General features: G+C 41.3%; 1 protein-coding gene across 3 annotated transcripts in view; it reads left to right on the plus strand.

Annotated features, from left to right (window-relative positions):
* The window catches only part of LOC113165905 (suppressor of tumorigenicity 7 protein homolog), a 38,005-nt gene that overhangs the window by 24,628 nt on the left and 654 nt on the right, over window positions 1-12,723 (plus strand). For 2 of the 3 annotated variants that reach the window (XM_026365708.1, XM_026365706.1), the window contains 13 exons: window positions 33-115; window positions 1,945-2,104; window positions 5,435-5,489; window positions 6,267-6,382; window positions 6,476-6,551; window positions 8,038-8,192; window positions 8,428-8,525; window positions 8,789-8,903; window positions 9,248-9,320; window positions 9,931-10,033; window positions 10,571-10,721; window positions 10,882-10,974; window positions 11,789-11,931. In XM_026365708.1, the coding sequence (XP_026221493.1) occupies window positions 38-115; window positions 1,945-2,104; window positions 5,435-5,489; window positions 6,267-6,382; window positions 6,476-6,551; window positions 8,038-8,192; window positions 8,428-8,525; window positions 8,789-8,903; window positions 9,248-9,320; window positions 9,931-10,033; window positions 10,571-10,721; window positions 10,882-10,974; window positions 11,789-11,931 (1,416 nt within the window). In that variant the 5' untranslated portion in view covers window positions 33-37. The remainder of the gene's footprint in view (window positions 1-32; window positions 116-1,944; window positions 2,105-5,434; window positions 5,490-6,266; window positions 6,383-6,475; window positions 6,552-8,037; window positions 8,193-8,427; window positions 8,526-8,788; window positions 8,904-9,247; window positions 9,321-9,930; window positions 10,034-10,570; window positions 10,722-10,881; window positions 10,975-11,788; window positions 11,932-12,723) is intronic. The other variant, XM_026365707.1, reaches the window with a different exon arrangement.

Here is a 12,723-nt window from a genome sequence, read left to right on the forward strand (position 1 = left end):
CTGTCTTTGTTCTTTTTGTGTCTCCTTTCCAGTAAGCATGTTTCTCAACACCCTGACACCCAAGTTTTACGTGGCTCTGACGGGCACTTCCTCCCTTATATCAGGACTTATATTGGTAAGATATTATACTTTCAGTCTACATCTGATTACCTTGAAACTATATTTAATGTAATTTGTGTTGTGTTCTCTAATGCACTGTAGAAAAATGCATCAAGTGTGACCGTTGGCTGAAAACCACCCTATTTTATTGCATGTTGATTTGCTTGTAAACGTGGTTGTTTGTGCACTACTACTTGACATTCTCATTCATAATATTAAAAAGACACAGCTATTTGTCAGAGCTGGCTTCGTAGGTGACTCTGTGAGCCCAGGATGTAATTTGTAAGGACTATAATTACAGATTCAGAGGCCACAAGGAGCTGAACAGAGAGGAAATCCATACTCATTTGTTTCTTCATCAGATGAGCTGTAGCCTCTGGCAGTGTCACTGTACATCCCCCTGGCTTATCACACCATTACACACAGTTTCAATGTTTTTAGTGCTTTTCAAAGCATAAAAGTTTTTGTGTGGGATGTGGATAAAGAGCTCTTCATCTCTGCACATTAAACACTCCACTTGTTTGATTGTATCACCTAACCGGTGACTAGTTTCAAGTTGTTGACCTCCATGCTGAGCTGCACCGGAGCAAGGCACTTTTCTCTCTGCTCTAGAGACATCAAAAAGGGCTAAATGTTTTGTGTAATGATTCTGAGATGTGGCTGTGCTGCAATTATCCCTCCATCTACAGCTTTGTAAAGAGTGTTTAGCTTTGCTATGTCAGTTTTCAGCTAGAAATGGGATAATGATGTGACAAAAACCATCAAAGCAGGGAGCATAGCTTTTCCTATTTATGCAGGTATTTTATCTCTCTTTCAAGTTCCTCTCAGAGACAGCTAACTGTGCAACAGTGGTTGGTCGGTATTTTAAAATAGCTCCTCTTAATTAACTCTCTCCCTCTTCCCTGTGGGCTATTGGCCAATTTGCGTAGGCTGCTTAGAAATGGTGTTGAGCTTTGCACATGCTCTGTGAAATGATTTAGAAACCAGCCAACTGGATTCATCGGCCATTTCTGCATAATTGGAAGACTTGTTTATCTCCAAGTCAGGTAGTTTCCAGTGAGGAGTCCTGGATAACATGATCATTATTGGCCCTTGTAGTATGTTTCAGTATTGGTATGTTTGCTCTGGACTGCACACCGTACACAGCATAGTCAAAGCCTCTTATTCAGCCAACAACATGGCAGTGGAGCCGTTCAAGGTGCTGACTTGCTGGAGCAGCCTGGAGTTCAGTGTCATGCTCTGCACCTAACATGCAGATTAATAGATGAGCCACTCTGCCTCCTGAGTGGCTCTCATACTGGTGCCATCATGACCCAAAGGTCTGCAGATTTTCAGTGCAACCAAACAGCAGGTTTAATCACTGATTAGATCTTTCTAGCTCAAGGTGGTAATTGATACAATTCTGGAGAAGCACACTCATGGGCCTTTGTGGCACAAGAGTGAGACTCACTGATGCAGACAGTGTTAATCACTGGAGTGGTCCAGGTCACTCTGATTAAAGTCATACACATTTGGAATAGTCTCTAGGTATGACTGAAGCTTTTTTTTTTTTTTCTCAGCTGATATTGTAGTTTTGTTAGCTCTTAGCCACAAATTGTGTTTGCATGATCTCTTTTTACCTTAAAAATAAGGTTAGCTGCTAGAACATAGAGGTTGACCAGGTCTTTAAGTTGTTAAATTAACTACTTTTGTAGGGACTGAGTATAAATGCTTATTTGAGAAGGTATGTGCAAAAGGAAAAACATGAAATATTTTTTAAATAGGAGGTTTTTACATAACCTGTCACTGACTGAGTCAAATGAACAGTCTACAATAACGGGTCCCCTCCGTCTTTTTCTTTTTCAGATCTTTGAGTGGTGGTATTTCAGGAAATATGGGACGTCTTTCATAGAGCAGGTGTCTGTAAGCCACCTGCGCCCCCTGCTGGGTGGAGTGGACAGCAGCTCCCCCAGCAACTCCAACACCAGTAATGGAGAGGCTGACTCCAATCGGCAAAGCGTGTCTGGTAAGAGCTGATACAATGGGCATAATTAATTAGGTTAAGTTATTTTTATGCTGCCATCTTATCAATATTTGATAGCTTCTTGTTTGTTTTAGTTTATTTAAAAACACTTTGCTGGTCATCAGGAGAAAGCATTCTGAATATGTTGGGTTCCAGGGAATAGTAATTTATTTTCAGCTTTTACACCAAACAACTTAGTTGGTTATTACAGACGTTATCATATCATGTAGTGCTGATGTAATCGTTTGGGAGCAGCCTTACAGTTCTTCTCAGATAGAATAATACTACCTCGTCCAGGATTTTCTGTGTTTTAATTACTTAACAAACAGAAGCAATTTATTTAATACAACCTTACAGATTACTTCAGTTTGAATCAACAGTGAATTTTCTAAAATAGATTTTGACACATGGTCCCTCAAAGGGACACAAGCTGAGGGAAGGAGATCTCATGGGAGTTGATTATTGTGCTAACAAATGTGCCATTAATTAAATTATGCAGATCTAAATGATATAGAGTAGACCTCTGACTCTTGGGGTCAACTTGGCCCAGTTGGTCACTTCAGGTCACATGGTGCTGTAAGGACTGCACCTGATTTTAACAGCAGTATCATTAACAGATGTGATTAACAGAAACATGCTAAAACAATAAATAGATGTGTTTGAGAAGCAGTGTGACAACAGAAAAAATGAACGGCCCTCAGGAGAGCTGTACTCAGGAGGCTGGTGTGCCAATGAAAGGTGAACAAGTAGGAGTACTATTTTGGCTAATCACTTTTTTAAACCTTCTGGAAGGAACAAAGAGTTGAGTTACCAGGGTCTACAGGGAATTTATTCCCCACCTCTATATCATCAAAGCAGGGAAACAACTCCATCCATATGTTGTTTAATTACCATGGATGTAATTATCTTAGATATCCATTACACGTAAGCATCCAAAAATAAATTAACCGTGAAATCATAGAAATAATTTGCTTCAAAACTCAAAAGGCCTCAAATGACAATAGCAGCACCTACAATCAAAAAACATGTGTTTGAATATAAGGTTTTGGAAGAGTTCACAGTAAACCAAGTAGATGTGTTGTAATCATTCAAAATACCCACACACAGACTCCATACTGGATTAAAGTCATAGACTGGTAATATTAAATTCAACTCTTCTCCCCCAGACAAATATATTCCATCCAAAAGGCGCTTTAACGTTTCATATTAGTATCACTACTATCACTTTTAATCAAAACTTTTGGATGAATACACACACACAGTCATAATGCTGAGCCAGTATGAGATCAGGAGATTGTCGAGGGAGTTTTTTACTACTAAAAACCATGAAAGCTGATTTTATTTCACCTTACAACAAAACCACCACAACAACAAGAACACACAAAAAAAAAACACGTTATACTCGTCACGGGTGTCATGATGGTCGTCGTCATCATCATCATCATCATCTTTTTACTTCACTGCTACACAGCGGCCCTTCTCCTTCCAGCATTTCCACTCCATCTTTATATCTTTGCAGGTCACTGTTGCAGTGACACAGAGCACTCGAGTTTGGTTCTGCTGTGTTAACTTCAAAAAGAGGAGCTAAACGGCCAAATTGTTGTAAAATGTCAAAGCAGAGTCACACTCACTTGGTTTTCTAGTAGAATTGGTGACTCTTACTGGACTGTTGTCAGAGATTTGTGGATTATTAGGTTTGTTTCAAATTATCCTTTTCAGATTAGTTGTATTTCAGTGTGTATCACCAGTGGTTTTTGCCGCTGCCACAGAGCCGCTCCGGGATTTAGCTTTGCTGCTTTAGATTCATTAATGAACACAAGTTACCCTTACAAGTCTTACGTCTGTGAAATATATTTTGGGTTGTTTTAGCAGCATCTTTGCATTTTAACTGTTAAGATATTCAGTATATTTCAATACAAAAAGTTGGTTTGCTTTTATAAACAGCCCGTCAGTTTCTTAATAATAAAAAACAAACAAACATGTTTTACTAAGATATTTGCTTCTTTCAACCCATTTTTTCTTGTACCCTGAACTCTGACAGTCGACTTGTTGAGCTACAGTACAGGAGATCTAAGAAATTCCGACTTGTCCTGCAGTATCCTCCACAGTAACTTGGAGTGAGCTCAGCGTAGCAGCACTTTAGTGACTCTTTGATCATAGCTAATCTGTTCAGTTTGTACTTGCTCCCCCGTGGAAATGCATTTATTTGAAAATACTTTGGTTGCATTGCAGATGACACAGGAAAACATTTATTTGACATATGCATCCATAAGATGGCGTACATGAAGTGACTGCTGCATTTCACAGGAGCATTTTAATGTAGTAATCAGTTTAATCTCCAGAGGGTCTGGCTGTTGAACTCTGTGGAGGCACGATGCAGCCAGCTTTTGTTTTCAACCAAACAACTTTGAATTAAGTAGGATTATGTGTGCTGCTTCAAATCAACAGGCCATGATTGGGAGAAGAAAGGGTGTCGAGTCATTTCAGCTTTACTAATCCTCCGTTTTCTGGCTAATAATTGACTGTGCGTAAATCCTTTCATTGAAGTTGAAGACGCAGGTTATAGCTTATTTTCTTTGAAGCAGCAGACGTCAGAGAAAGTCTCAGTTGAACTTAGCTGATTAATCATAGCTGTGTAATTGAATGAAGTACGCCATCAGTTTAATTTGTGTGTGGAACTGATCTGTTTATGTGAAATTCCTCTTTGTGTTAGAGTTCAGTGTCTAAATCTCGTGTCTGTAATGAATCTATTAGCTCATTTATCAGTTGACAGTTTAAACAATTTACTTTAATATATTTGACTTTTGGGAACTTAAAGGACAGTGCCACTAATCTGTGACATGTTCTTTCTGAAATCCTTCCTCCCTAATAAATAAAGTCTTTTTGTCATGAATTTTCCCCAAAACAAAGCTGATTAGATCATCCAGGGTCACCTCAGCTCCTCCAGAGCCACATGAGAAGTTGTACCACTGCTTTTGCAAAGCGATAAAATCGTTTCCCAAAAGAACATATCTGCTCGTTAAAGACCGAAGATATTTTTAGTATCATCATTATGAAAACCCATGTTGTTGAATCCTGTCTCCTACATTCATCTGTTCAGTGCTGTGAGCCAGAATACACACTCGTGACTCCTCTCTGACGTCTTTTATGTAGACTCACGTTTGGTCACAGAGGAGTTTCAGGGCCTTTTCCCCGACAGCCATGTTCTCAAAGAGGTCGATGTGCCAGTCAGGGTGCTGTAGGGTCTTTTGAAGTGCGTCGAGGAGGCTCGGTGTCGACTTTGACCTTGACACTCATCACCAGTGTTGTTCTCTCTCTGTCTCCATCCTGCAGAATGTAAAGTGTGGAGAAATCCGCTGAATTTATTTCGTGGAGCCGAATATAATCGGTGAGTGACAGCAGTTAAGCTACCTCTGCCTGAAAAGCTCCGCCTGGTCTGGGACTTCTGTTTGCCTCCAGGAATACTGAAGCTCTCGCCTCCTTTGTCTTCCTCCTCCTCTCTGATTTCTTCTCTCTCATCTCAGTTTTTCTCATGTTGTTTGTCTTCTTCTGTTTCATGGACTGTTTCTCTTCTTTCCTGTTTCCTCTGTGTGTCCTCTGTGTCATCTCTAGAATTACAGTATGTTTTTCCACACTTCACTTTTCCTTGTTTCATTAATTTTCTCAGGACCATGTTGTCTTTTCTTTTCATCAACCTTTTTGTCTTTATCCTTCCCACATTTGTTTTTCCTCAGAGTTTAGATTCTTTCCCTCTCTTGTGATTAGTTCTCATCTTTCTCTATTCTGTCATTTCTTTCCTTTATTCTCTTTCTGATGTCTCTGCCTCTCGTTCCTCCTATTGAGCCAGCCTCCACTTTTCCATTTCTCATGTTGTAATTATCCCATCTTTCTCTGTACCTGTCAAACCCACATGCTGAGCTAAATCTCTTAACTGTGGTACAGTTAAGAGATACAGTTTCCACTAAGTCGGCACAGCCCACGACTTTCTTACTGTTATCTGATCAATATCTAACATTTTATTCATGTTGCAGCACGTTTCATTTTCCCTTTTTAATTCCATGTTTCCAGTTCCGTTACGGTTCTATTTTATGTCTTGTTGCTTATGTGTTATCTGCTCTGTAGTATAAAGGTGATGTGTTTGATTTTACTCTCTCCTGGTGTCCAGGTATACGTGGGTAACTGGTCGAGAGCCGCTCACATACTATGACATGAACTTGTCAGCACAAGACCACCAGACGTTCTTCACCTGCGACTCAGACCACCTTCGGCCTGCTGACGCTAGTAAGAATACACCTATATACCATCCATCTGCCTTGATTCATGTGCATATGCTGCAGTGTGACCATATGTTTGCGTGTGTTTCTGTTGCGGCAGTCATGCAGAAAGCATGGCGAGAGAGGAATCCACAGGCTCGCATCTCTGCAGCACATGAAGCTCTGGAGCTGGAAGAGTGAGTTCATTTTCTTTTTTATTACTAATTTTGTTTCTGACGTCCTCCATCCAACTTTCTCCTGTTACACAAGCAGCTGGGGGAGTTTTAATACCTCTTTATATCATGTTAATTAATCATATATTCAGTAAAACTGAGTCTTTTAAGTGTGTAACATATTACATTAAAGTTTAGAAGTATTGATATTTCAAAATAGGGTTTCTTGATAAAAGAAGCTCATGGGTCATGGCTTTCCACCTGTGTAAAAAGAAAAATAGTATTTCTTCACAGAATTTAGCTCTTTCACCAACTACAGTACACACTATAGCAAAAAGAGACTCTGGGGAAATCTCAGTATGAAAAGGCCAAAGGGGAAACCCTCGTTTCAGTGCGTGACCTTCAACCTCTGAGAAACCTTGCATGAGAAACTGTCAACCTAATGTGATGAATACAGCTTCATGGACTTGGAGTAATGCTGCCTCTCTTCTTCTCTTCTCTGAACCTGTGCTCACGTCAAATAGACAGAAAGACGGTGGAAACACACACATACACAGATGCATTGTTAGCAGTGAAAGGTGGCATGAGTCACTTTTATGTGTTTGAGAAGATGATCAACACTGAGGCGTACGCGGTCCTCTAGGCAACGTGTTTTCTCCAGGATATTTCAACATAATGCCAGACTTCATGCTGCACATGCAGTCCAGATGTATCTCCTACTGGAAATGTCTGGTGCATCATGAAGAGTAGAATCAGACCACGGTGACCACAGATACAAGCAACTCAAACCAAATTAAAAAGTATAATTAAAAAGAAAAGTTCTGTAGCACAATGGTAAATGTCTGTCCCAATGAGAGTCTCAAGACAACGAGCATTTTAAAATAGCATTTTAAAAAGTCTGGGTTTGTAGTTTTTCCTAAAAGTTAACTTTTTTAATAACTTTTAAAAATCGTTTTTTATTTGAAATTAAAAAGTTTATACAAAACCGAACTGACAAACTTTGATTCTAAAATCTGAAATAATAAGACTTCAAGACATCAAAGCTCAGTGTGGTACAAATTGAAAGATTGTTGTGTGGGACAGATGGCGCAGCTCATCACAGATTGGCCCTCTGGGTACCTGCATCATTCATAGGGGAAGACATGACAACTTTGCTTGTTTTCATGGCAGCGTAGGTTTATTTTTAGGAGCGTCTGTGACTACAAAGGCGGTGCAGAGGAGTTGTGGTAGCTACTTACGTTGCTTCCAGCTCATATCAAGGTTGTGACAGCAGGCTGACTCAGAGGAGAACGTCTTTGATCAGTGCTCTGTCAGATGCTGCTTACAAATACATGAGGCGTAAAAGCAGTTGCTGAGATGCCACGCTGTGTAGACAAACAAGGTATGAAACGATGAATGAATCCTCAAGGACAAAGGAAGAAGCATTATTTCTGTTTTTATTTCAACCTTTCTCCTTCGTTTGTCTCTAACTTTCCTTCTTTCTCGTCCCCTCTTAATGTGTCTTCTGCAGCTGTGCGACGGCGTACATCCTCCTGGCAGAAGAGGAGGCCACCACCATTATGGAGGCCGAACGTTTGTTTAAACAGGCACTAAAAGCTGGAGAGAGCTGCTATCGCCGCAGCCAACAGCTCCAACATCACGGTACACAGTATGAAGCCCAGCACAGTGAGTATAATGCGTTTAGTGTCGGTGCTGCTAATTATTAGAATAATTGAATTAGAATAACGCCTCGAGCAAGAGAGAATTATGTTTCAAATGTCAGGTAGCAGGAGATTTGATTTACTTGCTTTTTAAATATCTAATCTGCAGCTTCACACACATTCTCACACTACTGTGTTCATTATTCTCTCTGTTTCATTATAAGCATGTGATTGTTGTATTATGTTTGTGTCTCCATCAGGAAGAGACACTAATGTGTTGGTGTATATAAAGAGGAGACTGGCCATGTGCTCCAGAAAACTTGGCCGGACACGAGAAGCAGTTAAAATGATGAGAGATGTAAGTACACACCCTGCCAGCAGAACACACACACGCACACAGACATAAAACAAAAGGAGACAGGTTGCTGTTTGATTCCTGACAACTTAAAAAGGCTTCAGTGTCAGAATATCACACAAAGTCAGCATTCAATCACATTACGAGGCTCTAACTTGACATCATACTGTAACTGCATAGTGATGACCCAAAGCTCTTGTGTGCTGACTGTGCAAATGTCGCCCCCTGCCCGGTTTTACATGTAACAACAGTTGTGTGTTTTCCAGTTAATGAAGGAGTTCCCTCTCCTCAGTATGTTCAACATCCATGAGAACCTGCTGGAGTCATTACTAGAGCTCCAGAATTATGCCGACGTCCAGGCTGTTCTGGCCAAGTATGACGGTGAGAGACACACACACACACACACACACACACACTGCTACACACACACACACACACACACTTCTACACACACAACTTCAGCGCCTCTTTATTCCTCCATTGCTTCGCTTTAGAGAACATTGCCAGCTTGTGCAGTGTTGTTAAGTTTCCATGTGTGAATTGTACAGATCCCACTTCACTGTTAAAGAACTGAACAATGAGTTTCTCCAAAGCTACTGGGTGAAAACCACGCTCATTATTCTGTTCCTCAAGCCCTTCAAGCGACCACAGGATTCTTAAACACAGACTAAAACTTTTGATACCTTCACTAAACACCCCCTCCCCTCTCTGTGTCTCCTCCACAGATATTAGCTTACCCAAATCTGCAACAATATGCTACACAGCCGCCTTGCTCAAAGCCAGGGCGGTATCGGACAAGTGAGTATCGCTTTTCTTCGGCTTCAGTGGTTCGGGTTAGCAGTAATTTGGCTCTCTAGAACACGGCTGCCTCGGGGGTTGATCGGTGGCTGACTGTCACACTTACTGTAAACCATCAGACTGGTGCTGCACAGTTTAAACATTATGCATCTTCCTTTTTATTCCTGTGCACCACAAAGTCTTAGTGATTAAGTGTTTTGGAAAGCAAAGGATCCCACACGCTGTCCATCATCAAAAATAAACACAAATACAATTCAAATAGACAAACAAGCTGATACTGAGCTCTTCCACCTGTAAACTTGTGTAGTCAAGTAGTCACATACACACAACAAGGCCCACTGACCAGTTATCACAGGGATTCTCCACAAAGAAATAAGTAAAAAAGCTTTTTAATTTCAGCACTTCTCAGGAAGAGCTGAGCTTCTTTTCAGTGAGGTGTAAGGTTTCTGCTTCCAGCGACGTCTGTATGTGATGATCTGAGCCGGAGCAGCCAGTTACTGAGTTTAGATTACAGCGTCTTTATTCTGAACCACAGGAGTCGCTTTTCAAAATCACTTTGATCACTTAGTGACTTAAAATCCCAAGACAGATGACTGATGTGTGTGTGCAGGTTCTCTCCAGAGGCAGCATCGAGGAGAGGGCTGAGCACAGCGGAGATGAACGCAGTAGAAGCCATTCACAGAGCGGTGGAGTTCAACCCTCATGTCCCCAAAGTGAGACTCAGGAGTTTAAACTGTCCTCACATCATCACACTGTCTCAGCCAGCGAGTGTTGTGTTCAAGTGTTTTAAAAGAAAACGGAAGTAACAAATGACTAAATTCTCTTTAATGGCTTGTAAAACTTCACTTTACTACATATGTAGTTGAAATAAATAGTTAATTATTATATTGTAATAAAATATTAATATATTATTTTGGTAACTGATTAATTAGTTCATCAGTCCATTTTATTTTATATTATTTATATTCAGTTGCAATGATTTGCTGCTTCTAAGTTTAAAAAAGTCAAACTAAATAACTTGTTTGAGATGTGGATAGTGAGTTTACAAAGCAGACGTACAATAATAAACCTTTATTTGTTTAGTAACAGCAGCAGATTCAACACTCATGAAAATAATACATGTGCATTTTCTGACTGAAGAATATATGAACACTGATTATTAGTTCATTCACAATGCTATCTGGTCAATTCATATCATTACACCTGCTCGTCTTCCTCATCTGTCCTTGTTCTCTTCTCCTCCTCCTCAGTATCTGCTGGAGATGAAGAGTCTGATTCTCCCTCCAGAACACATCCTGAAGAGAGGCGACAGTGAGGCCATCGCCTACGCCTTCTTCCACCTGCAGCACTGGAAAAGGGTGGAGGGGGCGCTCAACCTGCTGCACTGCACCTGGGAGGGCAGTGAGTACACACGAGTACACACGAATACACACAAACACACACAAACACACACTCACTCCTGGCTGAAATGTTGTAGACTGAGTCTTTTGTGCCTGTTGGACAAACGCTGTGTAATAATCTGTCTGAAGCCGCTTATTAAAACAAGTGTTTGTGTGTGTAGCATTCAGAATGATCCCATATCCTTTGGAGAAGGGTCACCTCTTCTATCCCTACCCAATCTGCACAGAGACAGCCGACAGAGAGCTGCTACCCAGTAAGTGACGCCCCGACACACACACACACACAGTGTATTTTTATAAAGTACTCGTTAGATAGATACACTTGATCAAATGTGGACTAGAGATTTGCACATTTATTGTACTGTAAGTGAAAGTTTAGGGCGTGTACTTAGATCTTGAAGTGGTACTAGAAGTACTACTTGAAGTGGTACTTCTAGTGTTTCTTTGAGCGAGTTTGCTTGAGTATTGACTTTATGTACTTTATGTGTTCGTGCTGGGACCAGACGTTGACTTGTTATGGGCAGGTTAGGTTAGGGTGTCATAGATTGTATTATGTCAGTGAGTGTCCTTAAAACAGCAGGAGTGTGTGTGAGGATGGTTGTTGGCTGATGTGGACTGCGTGTCGTCCTTCTGTCTGCTCAGCAGCTCGTCTGTCCTCACGGACAAACCTTCAGTTGATTAATCTGGCCTCCAGCCAGCAGCAGCAGCACACAGTGCAGCGCTGGATGTAGGGGTACATGTACACACACTGTGGATTACAGCCTGTTAAAAACCCAAACTTTAATAATAATAATAATAATAATATCTATGACTGAACCAGTTCCTCTGATCTACTGTGGTTCATGTGTCTACATGATGGACCTGAGATCTTCCACTGTATAGAGGTGCAGACTTGAAACTGCTGCCTACAGATCTTCATTTTCAGCAGAGCAGAGTGTTTAAACAGTTCAAAACAAACTCACAAGAATTATATAGAAATGGTTTTAAAGTAACCTGCATCGTTCTGTGTGTGTTGTAAACGTTGGGCTGGAAAACTAACAACATGTTTGTGTGTCTCTCACGTGGAAGCAGTGTTTCACGAGGTGTCAGTCTACCCGAAGAAGGAGCTGCCCTTCTTCATCCTCTTCACGGCCGGCCTCTGCTCCTTCACCGCCATGCTGGCTCTGCTCACACACCAGTTTCCTGAACTCATGGGAGTGTTTGCTAAAGCTGTGAGTACACACGACACACACGCTGAGGGATCTACAGCGTGTGACTGTAGATTGATCAACACATGCGTCCTGCTGCCTTCAAATGCTGCCGAGTTTTAAGAAACTGAATGAGAAACTATTTCTTTTCGGGGTGTAGTCGTCCATACATCTATTAGCAGCTACTTCAGTTTGCACTGCTGCAGCCTTTTTTATATAGTCCTGAAACCACGAGGTGGTTACATCTTCTCTGATGTCCTGCTCCACTTAAGGCCGGTATCAGCGCTGATCTTTTATATGACAGGAGCGCGTCCCTCAGACCCCTCCCCGCCGCCCACCCCGTTCAAACACACACCTTTACTTTGATGTTCTCTTTGAAGCTGGAGACGCAGATACGTGACCCGATGTGTGAGGCACACGTCAGCGCTGTCGCAGCTTCTCAGACACATGCAGGTGGAGAGAACAGCATCTCTTTATCTGCCGTCTGAGAAAGTGGGAACCTCCATGTCGCCCTTATCACCTCCTAAATCACCCACTCCTCCACCTCCTCCACCTCTTCACTGCGTCTTTACGTACAGGAGAGGTGCAAAGATAGATGTTATAGAAAGACGGTGCAGCTCTGTTTGTTTTTAGTTCAAATTTGAACCCAAATCTATTGGAGCATTGAAGAATAAGCTGCAGGACACTTTCCTCCAGGACTAAAGATCCTTCTGATGTGATGCTCAGTGTCTGAAAACAACAGTGTAGATGGAGGAAGAAGAGAAAACTCAGGGTCCAAACACTGCACTTCACTTTCTTCTGGGCTTTTAAACAATT

The sequence above is a fragment of the Anabas testudineus genome, chromosome 6 (assembly GCF_900324465.2).
Source record: "Anabas testudineus chromosome 6, fAnaTes1.2, whole genome shotgun sequence".
NCBI lineage: Eukaryota > Metazoa > Chordata > Actinopteri > Anabantiformes > Anabantidae > Anabas > Anabas testudineus.